The sequence below is a fragment of the Triticum urartu genome, chromosome 3 (genome assembly GCF_003073215.2).
Source record: "Triticum urartu cultivar G1812 chromosome 3, Tu2.1, whole genome shotgun sequence".
Lineage (NCBI taxonomy): Eukaryota > Viridiplantae > Streptophyta > Magnoliopsida > Poales > Poaceae > Triticum > Triticum urartu.
In genome coordinates, this window is record NC_053024.1 from 435,034,048 (window position 1) to 435,052,241 (window position 18,194).

Sequence of the window (18,194 nt, forward strand, 5' to 3'; positions counted from 1 at the left end):
TTTCCCCCTCCTGGAGGGATGCTTCCCCGGCAGAACAGCTCCGCTGGAGCCCTAGATTGGTTCCGCCTCGTGGCGACGATGTTTCATCCCAAAAGCTTGCTTATGATTTTTTTTTCAGGGCGAAAGACTTCATATAGCCAAAGATGGGCACCGGAGGCATGCCAGGGGGCCACGAGACAGGGGGCGCGCCCAGGGGGTAGGACGCGCCCAGGGGGTAGGACGCGCCCCCACCCTGGATTGTTGGTGGCCCCCCTCTGGTGCTTCCTTCACCCAATATTTTTTACATATTCCAAAACTAACTTCCATGGAGTTTCAGGATTTTTGGAGTTGTGTAGAATAGGTCTCTAATATTTGCTCATTTTCCAGCCCAGAATTCCAGCTGCCAGCATTCTCCCTCTTCATGTAAACCTTGTAAAATAAGAGAGAATATGCATAAGTATTGTGACATAATGTGTAATAACAGTCCATAATGCAATAAATATCGATATAAAAGCATGATGCAAAATGGACGTATTAGTGACCCGCCATGCGAAGGAGCAAGATCGCTGAGGCAGTCCTGGACAAGGGGTCCTTGGGCTGCCGACCTAACTCATGGGCCGGACGGGTTTGGATACAGCTGCTAGAAGACCGGACTATTGGACATCGTCGTATCCGGACAAGAGGCTTGTGCCTTGGTGTGTACTCCAAGTCAAGATGGGAGATTCGGCATGATCATCCTCTTGTTGTAATCGACCATGTGTAACCCTAGTACCCCTGGTTTCTATATAAACTAGAGGGTTTAGACCGTAGAGGCTACAACAACAATCATCATCCTACTAGTCTAGGGTTTAGTTCATCTGATATCATGGTAGATTGACTCTGCAATCCTCATATACACAAGCAATATAATCAAAAATGACGTAGGGTTTTACCTCTTAGAGAGGGCCCGAACCTGGGTAAACATCGTGTCCCTAGTCCCTTGTTCCCCATTGATTCAAGATCCATAGCTCGGGACCCCCTACCCGAGATCCGCCGGTTCTGACATCGACAATCGCCTGCTCTGCAGGTTATCGGGCATGAGTTGCAGCTCCGACTCGGACCTGACAGACGGCTCCACCGTCGGCTCTGACGCCGACGCCTACACAGAGGAGGGGCATAGCCGCGCCGACGAACCGGAAGGGGAAGGGGCCGGCGAGGAAATGGTGATTTCCTCCGCCCTTCCCCGTTTATATTTATATTTTAACTATGTTTTAAGTTCGTAGTATGGATTTGTCATTGAACTCCGATGAACTATGCTTCTTTTGTCCGGCGATGCAAAGTTGATTTGATGGACTGCGTGTTTGTGTGGTTTTGAGGGTTCGAATACAAGGGACGCGGGTATATAAGCCACCAAATGAGGCGTGCCCGGTCAAGGTCTGGGGGTCTGGATTTGCAACTTGCGGGCATAGATGCTCTAACTTTGACACGGCTTGGGTAAGATGACGTTCAAACGAAAAATGATACTTGCCGCAAAACAAAAGATGGAAAAATAATACTGTACTTTTGATTTGACAGGGTGCTCCAGTTGCCACTAACCTTTTTACCTGCAAACAGAATGGCTGAAAATGGCGTTGTACTTCTGATTTGACAAACAGACAGGATGGCTTTTCCGTAATGTTCGTATCAATGTACAGCGGACAGCGCAAAGAAAAAATCGATCCAACTTTATTGATGCGTCAAATAAACCTACAAGATCGCACTATCACTATATACACCATCGCACTCGGCGTACATTTTACCACGTCTCTACTCCTCTTTGTCCACAGGGACAATCAACAATCAACTAGTACTACTACTCTTTGTCCCCCCCTTCCATTCAGGTTTTGACCTCATCAAGCAGCATGTGCCAACTTAGGGGAGTCAATCCTTCATCCTTACTGCGATCGGTGCACGGTTGAATTGTCACCTGCCGTGCGATGCGAACCCAATAGAAGTGCTTTCAAATCAAATCCACCAGCAGCGTTGTCTTGACGCCCTATTGGAACGTGACAGGGCGGTAATAGTCATCGTACGTGCACCTCCTCCTCGAAGCCATGAGCCTCCCCAGCTTCCCTTTGCAGAGCTCGAACCTCGCCGGACGGTCGTCGTCGTCGACGCTCTGCGCTGCCGCCGTTCTGCTCGGGATCCCCAGCTGCCGCTCCAGCTCGGCGAACTCCTCGGCTCTCTGGATCACATGGTCGTAGCAGATGTACCTGCCGCCGGCCGTGTTGTCGCCCATCGCCTCGTACACCCGGACGTGGGCCTCGGCCACCGTCGCCACGTTCGCCGTCGCCAGGACGCCATCCGCGAGCATGACACCAGATCCCTTGAGGTACGCGATGGAGGCGGTGGAGTTGCGGCGGCGAAACCCCGGCCCCGTGACCAGCGCGGGGCAGACGGTGACGAGCTTCAGGTCTCTCCCACGGGCCGCCCTCCAGGCCGCCTTCTCTGCCGCCGTCTTGCCGAGTGCAAACCATAGCTGAAAAAGACCCACCTCACATTACCACACTGCCTAAAAGACGCGGGAAATCCTAATGGATTCAGATTTGCTTGAGAACACCGACGGACCTTGTTGTTGCGGCAGAAGCTCTCGTCGCTCCAGCAGTTCTCGTCGACGATGGTCGGGCCCCGTCTTTCATGCGGGTGGTTCTGCCTCCACACGCAGGCCAGCAAGGACGAGGTGAAGACGCACTTCCTGACGGATTCCGTCCTCACGCACGCTTGGATCACCCGCTCCGCTGCTTGGGCTTCCAAGCTAGCCATATGTTTCTGTTAGAACAAGATCGACTGTTTCAGTCAGATGCATGGTAAACAAAATATGTGTTCCTGCTTCCAAGAGAAGGTGTATCTATCAGAATGTCTATTGGTACTATGTATGTATGTATGTAGGATAGAAAGGCAGGAACTATTCGGGCACTTATCTGTGATACACATGTTGAAGTCTCTCCAACACAACAGGATGTAAGTGTCTCCACAACATAAGGTGCAGTGCGCTGTGTTTCACTAGACCTAGTGGCTAGTGCTGGTGGCAGGCAATAATACCGAAAATGACTCGTCTATGCTGTCCTCAATAGTTTCACAAAAGGTCGTCTGTTAACTGAATCATTTTAGCTGTTACCACCTAACGTAACCACATTGGTCCTACTAACCACAATCTTTCGTCCATCCTCCACCAACCATTCAGTAAGAATTTGAGTATTTTGGTGAACTATCAGGTCAAGAAACTACAAATCCTTAAAGGGCTTGACTTTGTGATGTGTTCATATGTGTACGTGCCAGCTTGTATCACCCATGTTTCATGTTCTTATTTTTCTTATAGGAAACTAGTTAACCAAACAAAAGAAAGCAGGTCCTCCTGCTTCCCTGCGTGTGTTTTTCGACGTGGCGACATGACAATGTAGGGAGCAGGCACATAAATAATTTATGGAGATTGTAGCAGCGAGGATCACTCACCGTGTAGCCGGACATGCCCCCGGGATCAACGAACGCCGAGGTGTGGAACACGCCGGTGCAGCCGTCGAACGCCCGGTGCAGGCTGTCGGGTTCCATCACATTCGCCATCACCGTCCACACCCCGTCCCGGCCGTCCTCCCCGAACATCTCCATCTCCCTCAGCTTGTCCAGGTCCTCTGCCAATAAAACAGACATATCAAGATCCACCACGCAAATACCATGTTGCCATGTTGCAATTGATTCTGCAAATGATGTGCATTAGCCATAGCCTAACAATTTGTTAGCTGATGACCTAAAAGAACAATTTGTTAGCTAATGATCCAACAAGACATTTGTTACTTGTGCACAATAATTTGTTCAGCCAATCAAAGGGCTGTTGACTGAGTAGCTAGTACTGTACTACTCCCTCCATTTCTTTCTTAAAGCGATTTTAACATGTTCACTCTGACCTCCTCTTTTCACATGGGAGGTAAGAAGGTGAGAGCTAATCAAACCCACTACTCAATGCAATCAATGGCTCAGACCTATTTTATATTTCTACCTTTCATGTGAAAAGGGAAGTAAAAGGAAGCATGTTAATAAACCTATTCTTACTAAGTGTCGCTGACAAATGGTTGGCAGCGTTAGTGCACTCCCTGAATACCAATCACGATGTACTAGTTGACCTAGTAATTTCCATCGTCGCGTCAAAGAATACGGTTGTTCTGCCGTGGAGAATGCAGTAGATATTGTTGTACTTCTTTGATTTGCATACCAGTTCATCACCAACAGGACGAACTTGAAAGAAAGCGCTTGACCAAGAGGAAGGCGCGGAACGGAAAGCAGGGGAATTTTTTCGGAAGCCCCATATATATAAGTTGTGCAGAACAGCACGAGAGCGAATTTGAGAATATAAGTATCCCGAGCCAAGTGTTATCTGAGCCATGTTCAACGTTCAGCAGATGCTAGATTGTTACGTACGTCTTAATTAGTGGTCACAGGTTCGATCTTCATTGATTAATCAGCACTTTCGCTTTTCTTTTGGTCATTTATTAGGAGCTAGGTAAAGGCAAGCTGATTCGACTTGCATAGCGATGCACAAGTTCGAATCTTCTAACCGGTGAAAAAGAAAACCACGTCTCAGTTGACGATACATCAAAGGTTTACTAATACTCCCTCAGTCCTAAATTTTTTGTCTTAAATTTGTCTAAATAGAAATGTATCTACTCCCTTTGTCATAAATTATTTGTCATAGTAATGGATGTCATTTCTGCGACGAGTAATCCGCAACGAAGGGAGTATTTAAATTGTAAGAACTGGCCATTGGGAACGTAAAGAAAAGAGGCGGAACAGTACACAAGCTAGTAGCTAGTGGTCTGGAATCAATGAGAGGAAAGGGTGGTGCGATGCAGCACACCAATCCCAGTGCACCGGTAGGTTAGGTAGCACGGTGACATCCGAACAAACTTTTGTTACAGGAGAAACAGAGAGTCGGGCTACAAGACGCTGGTTCGAAATGGTAAAATATGCCAACTGCTTACAAGCAAGGCCGTAACGACTCTACTTTGCTGAGAAAAGGACTTGCCAGAACAAAACAGGCCACTGACTCTCCACGTATGCTAGATGTCTACACATAACTTCTCTTTTGGTGCAAGTTTGTAAATGCACCCAAGGCTAGATGCACCAAATTGAGTTACATGGGCATATGGATAAATTCATATCCCATATATATGACAGGTAAGCAAATAAGTACAATACTACTCCGCATAAACAAAGTGCAAATGTAGCAACTGTGAACCACGCGTGGATTCAGACGTAGGCAGGGTGTGGACAGAAAACGACGTGGCGCATTCAGCTCAACTCTGCCACGAAGGTGCGCCTCGCCCGCCACAAAGAATGAGTAAACAACAAATGATGATGCATCCGCGTATGTGTAAAGGCTGCAGTTCTTTCCAAGACGTCGCAACCGTGGCCGGGGCCCCCGAATCAAGCGCGGGAAGCGGTGAAGGGGGATGAGCAGTTGGTTAATGGCCGGCCGGCGACGGCGACGGCGAGGCTTTAGGATGGCTGGCTGGCTGACCTTGTGTCTCGAGGGCGAGGCGCACGGTGTATCCGTGGCGGAGGAGGCGGTCGACGATGGCGAAGCCGACGAAGGATATGCCGCCGGTGACGCACACGGTGCGCGGGCCGGCCGCGCCTTCGTCGCCGCCGGCCGCGCGCTTGACGTCGCTGTCGCCGGCCGAGGGGCGCCAGCCGCCCCCGTGGAAGAGCGCGGCGCGCATCTCCTCCACCTCCGCCTGCATGCTCTGCGTGCTCCGTAGGACGCCCATGCCGCCTGGGCGCGCGCGTCCGTCCACCCCCCGGTCTCTCGGTGGCGTTGGGTTCTGCTTCTGGTGGAGTGATTCGCAAGCGTCAGCTGTGGTGTGGCCGGGCTCTGCGAGGCGTGGATAATTATAGGAGGAGGCGCGGCGAGGTTTAGGTTAGGTGGGCTCTGTGCTCTACGGGTCGTCAGAGCGAGTCGTGGACTGGTGGTTATGCTATAGGCTTGGAGCTTGGAGCTGGATTGTCTGCGCCTTGCCTCGAGGTAGTTGCGCTGGGGGGCTGGGATCGCTAAGCCCTTCTGATCCCACGGTCACGGTGTAGCTTACGCAGCTTGAGGGCCGTCCAGAGAGAAATCGGCTCGAATAAACTGAATCCGCACGTGTCCCTGGATACACCATGGGATCTGCAGAAGATGAACATGGGCTTGGTTCGTTGGTGGAATGGCAGGCTCCACTATCTCTTCTCTTCTCTTGTGCAGGCAGACTGCAGACTGGCACGCTCTTCCTCTGGGTGGACTCGTGGTTGGCTTGCAATGGGACGGGTTTTCCCCGGGAGGCAAGGCGATCCACCCACCTTATCTGCATTAACAAACAGGGCCCCGGAGATCGTACACAAAAATATGGGTCGAAACGTGGCGGTCCCGCCGTACATAACGTCACCGACACCAGACATACTCTCCAGCCGATCCAAGAGCATTGCATTGCTCTCGTGGCATTTCTTCTTCAAAAAAAAAGTGCCTTTTGATGCAAGAATTGTTGCACAGCCGTGGACCAATTACCTAGCCTCCTTTGTCCAAGTTTTGAGTGGATCACATAAAAGCATTGCTAGAGTAAGGGACTGTTCAGAGTCCCTCCGCTCCACGCTGCTGCTCCCGGAGTTGGTGGAGTTTTAGTTCAAAACTGTGAAGTGAGTGAATCGGTACTCCCCAAATTTCTAAAATCCAGAGAGCTGGTGGAAACCTCAACTCCTCATTTTGAAGGAGCTAAGAGCATCTGTGGGCAGCAAATCCGGGCCCTCAAATATCGTGCATAGTGACTAGTCACATCTTAAATAATCGATTTCGCGTCCGCGTACCTCATATCTGGCAGCGGACAATAGACAAAGATATCGATATCAGACGGAAAAGAAATGCACAGAAACCCACTACAACATCCAAAAGATCACCACAATTCATCACCGAACAAGTTCGTAACTTAAACAACTAAAAATGATAATATAAACGATGGAGGAGCGGGATCACAACTTCCTCGAGGGGCCTTTGTCCTTCCGGTCACCAACGCAGCTGTAGGCGTACGCGGCTGGTGGTGATCTTGCTCGTCGGCGGAGGAGGTGGAACTGTAGTCATCGTCGCAGTCGGGCGAGGAGACGGAGAGGACGATGAGCCCCTTCATCCGGCAGACGGCTCTGTCCTGCTGTCGCTTCAACTTGGGCACCCGACCCGCCTCCGCCATTGCCTCCACCACCTCGCGCTCTGACTGCTCAATGACAAACCGGAGTGCCTTCACGTTCTTCCTCCATAGGGGGCGAACGTCTGTCTCCGCCGTCGTCAGCGACGGAGGTAGACCCAAGCGAGGAGCCACTCGTCCTCGTCTGTCTCCGCCGGCAACCCGCGGTGGCGGCGCACGGATTGCTCCGCCGCGTCCCTCCCTCTTGCCCGCTGCCCGTCGCGACACGCAACGCGTGCCTCCGATTCCGGCGTGCACAAATCCTTCACATCCAACTCCTCAATTATACATCCATGCTTCCTAGGAGGTTTAGCATACATGTTTTTAATAATCACACTCCTAGGGACAAAGGTGAGGAATTTGTTTTCATTAATAGGTACCTTTATCAAATCAATGAAGTTGGGATGCACACTAATCATTCTAAGATCTTCGTTCCCCTTACTAGATGTGGCACCCTTATTCTTAAGAATATACTTAAACTTAGAATTCTTATTAGGAGTCCTCTCAATTGTTTTAACGGAAGAAAAAGCGGAACCTGGATTATTAATAATTTCTTCCAAATTATCAATTCTAGAAGGACTTTGTTCTATTCTTTGATTAATTATTGGTTCCTTCTTCTTTAACATTTTTATGTAGTTCCTAACTTCGAGCCATATTGGGTTACTTGATTATGAACCTTTTTGTCTAGATTTCCAATATGCTCAATGGTACGCATTTTATTCAATAGCTTCTAACCTTAGCATAATTTCAAAGTCAATGTCGTTTCATTAATAGTAATAGGTGGTGATCCTACTAAATTTGCCATAGCATTGAAGGCATCAATAGGGTGAGTACTCAAGAAATTTCCTCCGGTAATAGTGTCAAGCACAAATCTATACCAGGTAATAATACCCACATAAAAATTGCGAAGAATAACGATAGTGGATTGCTTACGAGTTGATCTATTTTTAGCATCGCAAATCCTATACCAAGCATCTTTTAAACTCTCTCCTCCCCTTTATTTAAAATTGAGCACTTCATTCTCAGGGGTGCAGGTTCCGTTTACATAGTGTTGCTTGGTTCTCCTACTGGTTCGATAACTTTGGTCTCATCACTGAGGGAAATACCTACTGTAGCTGTGCTGCATCATCCCTTCCTCTTTGGGGAAATACCGACGTAGTTCAAGCCGCATCACGCACCACCTCCTGGTGCGTGGGTTGAGGTGAGGGGGGCGCCCAGCCCCTTGTGGGCTGGTGTGCCCCTTCCCTTGTCCCATGAGACCCCCCAACACTTGCCGAGGGCCCCCGAAACTCTTTTTGGTCTTCCAGCGATAACCCGGTACCCCCCGGAACACTTCCAAAATCTGAACCCCTTCATCCTATATATCAATCTTCACCTCCGGACCACTCAGGAGTTCCTCGTCATGTCTGGGATCTCATACGGGACTTCGAACAACCTTCGATCACTAACACAACAACTCAACTATACTTATATCGTCACCAAACGTTAAGTGTGTAGACCCTGCGGGTTCAAGAACTATGCAGACATGACCGAGACACCTCTACGGTCAATAACCAATAGCGGGACCTGGATGTCCATAGTGGTTCCTACATATACTACAAAGATCTTTATCGGTCGGACCTCGATGCCAATGATTCAGCTAATCCCGTACGCAGTTCCAATTGTCCATCAGTATGTTACTTGCCCGATATTCGATCGTCGGTATCTCCATACCTAGTTCAATCTCGTTACCGAAAAGTCTCTTTACTCATTTCATAATAAAAGATCCCATGGTTAAATCTTTAGTCACATCGCTTGCAAGCTCATAGTGATGTTGTATTACCAAGTGGGCCCTGAGATACCTCTCCATCATACGGAGTGACAAATCCCAGTCTTGATCCATGCCAACTCAACTGACACCCTCGAAGATACCTGTAGAGCATCTTTATAGTCACCCAGTTACGTTGCGATGTTTGATACATGCAAGGTACTCCTCCGGTGTCAGTGAGTTGCATGACCTCATGGTCATAGGAACAAATACTTGACATGTAGAAAACGATAGCAATCAACTTGATACAATCATATGCTATGTTTATAGTTTGGGTCTTGTCCATCACATCATTCTCCTAATGATGTGATCCCGTTATCAAATGAAAACTCATGTCTATGGCTAGGAAACCATAGCCATCTTTAATCAACGAGCTGGTCCGGTAGAGGCTCACTAGGGATATATTGTTGTCTATGTATCCAGACATGTATTTGTTGGGGAACGTAGTATTTAAAAATATTTCCTACGATCACGCAAGATCTATCTAGGAGATGCATAGCAACGAGAGGGGAGAGTCCGTCTACGTACCCTCGTAGACCAAAAGCGAAAGCGTTAAGTAACGCAGTTGATGTAGTCGAACGTCTTCGCAATCCAACCAATCAAGTACCGAACGCACGGCACCTCCGCGATCTGCACACGTTCAGCTCGGTGACGCCCCTCGTACTCTTGATCTAGTTGAGGTCGAGGGTGAGTTGCGTCAGCACGACGGTGTGTTGATGGTGATGATGAAGTTACCGACGCAAGGCTTCGCCTAAGCACTACGACAATATAGCCGATGTGGAAAATTGTGGAGGGGGCACCGCACACGGCTAAAGATCAACTTGTGTGTCGATGGGGTGCCCCCTACCCCGTATATAAAGGAGAGAGGAGGGGAGGGTCAGCCGGCCCCTATGGCGCGCCCCAAGAGGGGAATCCTACTCCTAGTAGGAGTACGTTCCTCCTTTCCTAGTCCAACTAGGAGAAGAAGGAAGGAGAGGGAGAGGGAGTGGGAAAGAGGGGCCGCACCCCCTTCCCCTTGTCCTATTAGGACTCCCCTTGGGGGGGGCGCCACCTCCTGGCTGCGTCCCTCTCTCCCCCCTAAGGCCCATAACTTCCCGGGGGGGGTTCCGGTAACCCTTCGGCACTCCGGTTTTATCCGAAACTATCCGGAACACTTCCGGTGTTCGAATAACATTGTCCAATATAACAATCTTTGTGTCTCGACCATTTCGAGACTCCTCATCATGTCCGTGATCACATCCGGGACTCCGAACAACCTTTGATACATCATATCACATAACTCACAATACATACCATCATCGAACGTTAAGCGTGCGGACCCTAAGGGTTCGAGAACTATGTAGACATGACCGAGGCACATCTCTGGTCAATAACCAATAGCGGAACCTGGATGCTCATATTGGTTCCTACATATTTTAGAAGATCTTTATCGATCGAACCGCACAACAACATACGTTGTTCCCTTTGTCATCGGTATGTTACTTGCCCGAGGTTCGATCGTCGGTATCATCATACCTAGTTCAATATCGTTACCGGCAAGTCTCTTTAATCATTCCGTAATGCATCACCCCGCAACTAACTCATTAGTAACATTGCTTGCAAGGCTCATAGTGATGTGCATTACCGAGAGGGCCTAGAGATACCTCTCCGGTACACAGAGTGAAAAATCCTAATCTCGATCTATGCCAACTCAACAAATACCATTGGAGACACCTGTAGAGCATCTTTATAATCACCCAGTTATGTTGTGACTTTGAGAGCACACACAGTGTTCCTCCGGTATTCGGGAGTTGCATAATCTCATAGTCATAGGAACATGTATAAGTCATGAAGAAAGCAATAGCAATAAACTAAACGATCATAGTGCTAAGCTAACGGATGGATCTAGTCCATCACATCATTCTCTAATGATGTGATCTCGTTCATCAAATGACAACGCATGTCTATGGCTAGGAAACTTAACCATCTTTGATTAACGAGCTAGTCTAGTAGAGGCATACTAGGGACACTCTCTTTGTCTATGTATTCACACATGTACTAAGTTTCCAGTTAATACAATTCTAGCATGAATAATAAACATTTATCATGATATAAGGAAATATAAATAACAACTTTATTATTGCCTCTAGGGCATATTTCCTTCAGTATTTGAGTTTCCAGTCAATACAATTATAGCACGGATAATAAACGATTATCATGAAGAAGGAAATATAATAATAACAACTTCATTATTGCCTCTAGGGTATATTTCCAACACCTCTCATCTACTGCTGAAAGATTTAGTCTTCGATAGGATGAGCTTCACCCCCTTATTGTAGCATTTCTGCACTTAAGTCCACATATATTACTCCATTTCTTTGACACCGATGCATATCTTGTTGGGAAACATAGCATGCAGTTTCAAAAAAAATCCTACGCTCACACAAAATCTATCTAGGAGATGCATAGCAACGAGAGGAGGAGAGTGTGTCTACATACCCTCATAGACTGAAAGCGGAAGCATTTGACAATGCGGTTAATGTAGTCGAACTTCTTCTAGATCCGACCGATCAAGCACCGAATGTACGGCACCTCCGAGTTCTGCACACGTTCAGCGCGATGATGTCCCTCGCCTTCTTGATCCAGCAAGGTGTCGAGGAAGTAGATGATTTCCACCAGCACGACGGCATGGTGACGGTGATGGTGAAGTGATTCTCGCAGGGCTTCGCCTAAGCACCGCAAAACTATGACCAGGGGTGTAAACTGTGGAGGGGGGCGCCGCACACGGGTAACGATTGTTGTTGTGTGTTCTAGGCGCCCCCTCCCCACATATATATAGGTGTGAGGGGGAGGAGAGGCATCCAAGGGTGCCCTAGGGTTGGCTGCCGCCCCTAGGGGGCCTGCCTTGCCCTGCGCCCCCCCTTTCCATGTATGCATGAAGAGGAAGAAAAGAGGGGGTGAGGGAAGGAAGTGGGAATCCTAATCCACACTTTCCTTTCCCTTTCCCCCTTTCCTTATCCTCCTCCTATAGCCTTATAGGGCGCACCAGCCCCTTGTGGTCTGGTGTGTTCCTTCACAAGGCCCATATGGCCCATAGGATTGCCGGGGGTGCCTGAAACCCCTTCCTGTGACCCGATAAGTACCTGATACCCTCCGGAACACTTCTGATGTCTAAATACCATCATCCTATATATCAATATTTACCTCTCGACCATTTCGAGACTCCTCGTTATGTTCGTGATATCATCCGGGACTCCGAACAACATTCGCTCACCAAATCACAAAACTCATATAATACTATATCGTCATCGAACGTTAAGCGTGCGGACCCTACGGGTTCGAGAACTATGTAGACATGACCGAGACACTTCTCCGGTCAATAACCAATAGCGGAACATGGATGCTCATATTGGATCCTACATATTCTACGAAGCTTTATCGGTCGAACCGTTATGACAACATATGGTATTCCCTTTGTCCATCGGTATGTTACTTGCCCGAGATTCGACCGTCGGTATCTACATACCAAGTTCAATCTCGTTACCGGAAAGTCTCTTTACTCGTTCAATAATACATCATCCTGCACCTAACTCATTAGTCACTTTGCTTGCAAGTCTTCTTATGATGTGCATTACCAAGAGGGCCCAGCGTTGGGGAACGCGGTATTTCAAAATTTTCCTACGATCACGCAAGATCTATCTAGGAGATGCATAGCAACGAGAGGGGAGAGTGTGTCCACGTACCCTCGTAGACCGAAAGAGGAAGCGTTTAGTAACGCGGTTGATGTAGTCGAACGTCTTTGTAACACCCTCGATGCGGCTATATCTCCCACGTGTCGGAGCACGACTTAGAGGCATAACCGCATTGAAGGCAATGTCGCAAGTGGGGTAAACTTCACACAACCCATGTACTGAATAAAGGAAAGAGATACATAGTTGGCTTACACTCGCCACGTCACACAATAGCATAAATATCATTACATTCATCCAGATACAATCAAGGTCCGACTATGGAACCAAAATAAAGATAACCCCAAATGCAACAAAGTCCCCGATCGCCCCAACTGGGCTCCACTACTGATCGTCTGGAAAGGAAACGTAGTATCGACGTGAGTCCTCATCGAACTCCCACTTGAGCTTAGTCGCATCTTCTGGAATGGTATCATCGGTCCCTGCATCTGGTTTTGGAAGTAATCCGTGAGTCACGGGGACTCAGCAATCTCACACCCTCGCGATCAAGACTATTTAAGCTTATAGGTAGGGGAAAAGTATGAGGTGGAGCTGCAGCAAGCACTAGCATATATGGTGGCTAACATACGCAAATGAGAGCGAGAAGAGAAGGCAAAGGCACGATCGATAAACTATGATCAAGAAGTGATCCTAGAACAACCTACGTTCAAGCATAACACGAGACCGTGTTGTTGGGGAACATAGCAATAATTCGAAATTTTCGTACGTGTCACCAAGATCAATCTAGGAGATGCTAGCAACGAGAGAGAGGGAGTGCATCTTCATACCCTTGAAGATCGCTAAGCGGAAGCGTTACAAGAACGCGGTAGATGGAGTCGTACTCACGGCGATTCAAATTGCGGAAGATCCGATCTAGCGCCGAACGGACGGCGCCTCTGCGTTCAACACACGTACAGTCCAGGGACGTCTCCTCCTTCTTGATACAGCAAGGGGAGAGGAGAATTTGAGGGAGAACTCTAGCAGCATGACGGCATGGTGGCGATGGAGCTCGTGGTTCTCGAGCAGGGCTTCGCCAACCACTATGGAGGAGGAGGAGGTGTAGGAGGAGGGAGGGCTGCGCCAGGGAAGGGGGTGCGGCTGCCCTCTCTCTCCCTCACTATATGTAGGGGGAAGGGGGGTGGAGGAGGCACCCTAAGGTTCCCTAGGGGAGGGCCGGCGGCCACAGGTAAATACCTAGATGGGTTTGGGCGCCCCCACCCCTAGGAAACTTGCCCCCCCAAGCCGGGAGGGGTGGCTGCCCTAGGGGAGGCGCCCCCACCTCTCCAAGTTACGTGAGATGGGGTGGGAGGGGCGCTCAGCCCCTTAGTGGGCTGATGTGCCCCCTCCCCTTGGCCCATAAGGCCCCCCAACGCCTGCCGGGGTCTCCGAAACCCCTTTCCGACACGCTGGTCGTCACCCGGTACCCCCGGAACAATTCCGGACTCCAATACCCTTCGTCCAATATATCGATCTTCACCTCCGGACCATTCCGGAACTCCTCGTCACGTCCGGTATCTCATCTGGGACTCCAAACAACCTTCGGTAACCACATACTATTTCCCATAACAACTCTAGCGTCACCGAAGCTTAAGTGTGTAGACCCTACGGGTTCGGGAACCATGCAGACATGACCGAGACATCTCTCCAGCCAATAACCAATAGCGGGATTTGGATACCCATATTGGCTCCCACATGTTCCACGATGATCTCATCGGATGAACCACGATGTCGGGGATTCAATCAATCCCGTATACAATTCCCTTTGTCTATCGGTATGTTACTTGCCCGAGATTCGATCGTCGGTATCCCCATATCTCATTCAATCTCGTTACCGGCAAGTCTCTTTACTCGTTCCGTAACGCATGATCCCATGGCTAACTCATTAGTCATATTGAGCTCATTATGATGATGCATTACCGAGTAGGCCCAGAGATACCTCTCCGTCACACGGAGTGACAAATCCCGGTCTCGATTCATGCCAACTCAACAGACACTTTCGGAGATACCCGTAGTGTGCCTTTATGGCCACCCAGTTACGTTGTGACGTTTGGTACACCCAAAGCATTCCTACGGTATCCGGGAGTTGCACAATCTCATGGTCTAAGGAAACGATACTTGACATTAGAAAAGCTCTAGCAAAATGAACTACACGATCTTGTGCTATGCTTAGGATTGGGTCTTGTCCATCACATCATTCTCCTAATGATGTGATCCTGTTATCAATGACATCTAATGTCCATGGTCAGGAAACCATAACCATCTATTGATCAACGAGCTAGTCAACTAGAGGCTTACTAGGGACATGTTGTGGTCTATGTATTCACACATGTATTACGGTTTTCAGTTAATACAATTATAGCATGAATAATAGACAATTATCATGAACAAGGAAATACAATAATAACCATTTTATTACTGCCTCTAGGGCATATTTCCAACAATCTCCCACTTGATCTAGAGTGAATAATCTAGTTCACATCACTATGTGATTGTAATGAGTCCAACACCCATGGGGTTTGTTCATATCTCGCTTGTGAGAGAGGTTATTAGTCAACGGGTCTGAACCTTTCAGATCCGTGTGTGCTTTACAAATCTCTATGTCATCTTGTAGATGCAGCTACCACGCGCTACTTGGAGCTATTCCAAATAACTGATCTACTATACGAATCCGGTTTACTACATAGAGTCATCCGGATTAGTGTCAAAGTTTGCATCGACGTAACCCTTTACGACGAACTCTTTTACCACCTCCATAGTCGAGAAAATTCCTTAGTCCACTAGTTACTAAGGATAAGTTCGACTGCTGTCATGTGATCCATTCCCGGATCACTCTTGTACCCCTTGACTGACTCATGGCAAGGCACACTTCAGGTGGGGTACACAGCATAGCATACTGTAGAGCCTACGTCTAAAGCATAGGGTACGACCTTCGTCCTTTCTCTCTCTTCTGCCATGGTCAGGTCTTGAGTCTTACTCAATACTCACACCTTGTAACACAGCCAAGAACTCCTTCTTTGCTGATCTATTTTGAACTCCTTCAAAATCTTGTCACGGTATGTATTCATTTGAAAGTACTATTAAGCGTTTTTTGATATATCCTTATAGATCTTGATTCTCAATGTTCAAGCAGCTTAATCCAGGTTTTCCATTGAAAAACACTTTTCAAATAACCCTGCATGCTTTACAAAAATTCTACATCATTTCTGATCAAAAATATGTTAACAACATATACTCATCAAAAATTCTATAGTGCTCCCACTCACTTCTTTGGAAATACAAGTTTCTCATAAACTTTGTATAAACCCAAAATCTTTGATCATCTCATCAAAGCGTACATTCCAACTCTGAGATGCTTACTCCAGTCCTTAGAAGGATTGCTGGAGCTTTGCATACTTGTTAGCATCTTTCAGGATTGACAAAAACCTTCTGGTTGTATCACATACAACCTTTCCTCAAGAAAATTGTCGAGGAAACAATGTTTTGACATCCTATCTGCAAGATTTCGTAAATAATGCAGTAACTGCTAATACAATTCCAAAAGACTCTTAGCATCACTACGAGTGAGAAAATCTCACCGCAGTCAACTCCTTGAACTTGTCGAAAAACATCTTAACGACAAGTCGAGCTTTCTTAATGGTGATACTTACCATCATTGTCTGTCTTCCTTTTTAAAATCCATATGTACCCAATAGCCTTACGACCATCAAGTAGTTCTTCCAAAGTCTGTACTTTGTTTTTATACATGGATCCTCTCTCGGATTTTATGGCCTCGAGCCATTCGTCGGAATCCGGGCCCACCATCTCTTCTCCATAGCTCGTAGGTTCATTGTTGTCTAGCAACATGACTTCCAAGACAGGATTACGTAGCACTCTGAAGTAGTACACATCCTTGTCGACCTATGAGGTTTGATAGTGACTTGATCTGAAGTTTCATGATCACTATCACAAGCTTCCACTTCAATTGGTGTAGGTGCCACAGGAACAACTTCTTGTGCCCTGCTACATACTAGTTGAAGTGACGGTTCAATAACCTCATCAAGTCTCCATCACCCTCCCACTCAATTCTTTTGAGAGAAACTTTTCCTCGAGAAAGGACCCATTTCTAGAAACAATAACTTTTGCTTCCGGATCTAAAATAGGAGGTATACCCAACTGTTTTAGGTATTCTATGAAGATGCATTTATCCGCTTTGGGTTCGAGCTTATCAGCCTGAAACTTTTTCACATAAGCGTCGCAGCCCCAAAACTTTTAAGAAACGACAGCTTAGGTTTTTCTAAACCATAGTTCATATGGTGTCGTCTCAACGGAATTGCTTGGTGCCCTATTTAAAGTGAATGCGGTTGTCTCTAATGCCTAACCCATAAACGATAGTGGTAATTCGATAAGAGACATCATGGTATGCACCATATCCAATAGGGTGCAGTTATGATGTTCGGACACACCATCACACTATGGTGTTCCAGGCGGTATTAGTTGTGAAACAATTTCCACAATGTCTTAATTGTGTGCCAAACTCGTAACTCAGACATTCATCTCTATGATCATATCATAGAGATTTTATCATCTTGTCACGACGATCTTCAACTTCACTCTGAAATTACTTGAACCTTTCAATAATTCAGACTCGTGTTTCATCAAGTAAATATACTCAGCATCTACTCAAATCAACTGTGAAGTAAGAACATAACGATATCCACTGCGTGCCTCAGCACTCATTGGACTGTACACATCAAAATGTATTACTTCCAACAAGTTGCTTTCTTGTTCCATCTTACTGAAAACAAGGTCTTTAAGTCATCTTGCCCATGTGGTATGATTTGCATGTCTGAAGTGATTCAAAAACAAGTGAGTCCAAACGATCCATCTGTATGGAATTTCTTCATGCATATCTACCAATAGACATGGTTCGCATGTCTCGAAAACGAGTGAGTCCAAAGATCCATCAACATGGAGCTTCTTCAGGCGTTTTATACCAACATGACTCAAATGGCAGTGCCACAAGTATGTGGTACTATCATTACTATCTTATATCTTTTGGCATGAACATGTGTATCACTACGATCGAGATTCAATAAACCATTCATTTTTTCGGTGTAAGACCATTGAAGGTATTATTCAAATAAACAGAGTAACCATTATTCTCCTTAAATGAATAACCGTATTGCGATAAACATAATCCAATCATGTCTATGCTCAATGCAAACACCAAATAACAATTATTTAGGTTTAACACCAATCGCGATGGTAGAGGGAGTGTGCGATGTTTGATCACATCAACCTTGGAAAAACTTCCAACATATCGTCATCTCACCTTTAGCTAGTCTCCGTAGCCTTTTATTTTGAGTTACTAACACTTAGCAACCGAACCGGTATTTATTACCCTGGTGCTACTAGGAGTACTAGTAAAGTACACAATAATATAACATATATTCAAAATACTTCTGTCGACCTTGCCAGCCTTCTCATCTACCAAGTATCTAGGGT

The 18,194-nt window shown here is 47.1% G+C and overlaps 1 protein-coding gene across 1 annotated transcript; it reads right to left on the minus strand.

Moving 5' to 3' along the window:
* Positions 1–1,665: 1,665 nt before the first annotated feature.
* LOC125544233 (cinnamoyl-CoA reductase-like SNL6) lies at positions 1,666–6,185 on the minus strand. The gene is made up of 4 exons (XM_048707848.1): positions 5,510–6,185; positions 3,451–3,626; positions 2,566–2,766; positions 1,666–2,476 (listed from the first exon to the last, which is right to left on the minus strand). Exons 1-4 carry the CDS (start codon positions 5,757–5,759, stop codon positions 1,994–1,996), a joined length of 1,110 nt encoding a protein of 369 aa, XP_048563805.1. The 5' UTR covers positions 5,760–6,185; the 3' UTR covers positions 1,666–1,993.
* Positions 6,186–18,194: the final 12,009 nt, after the last annotated feature.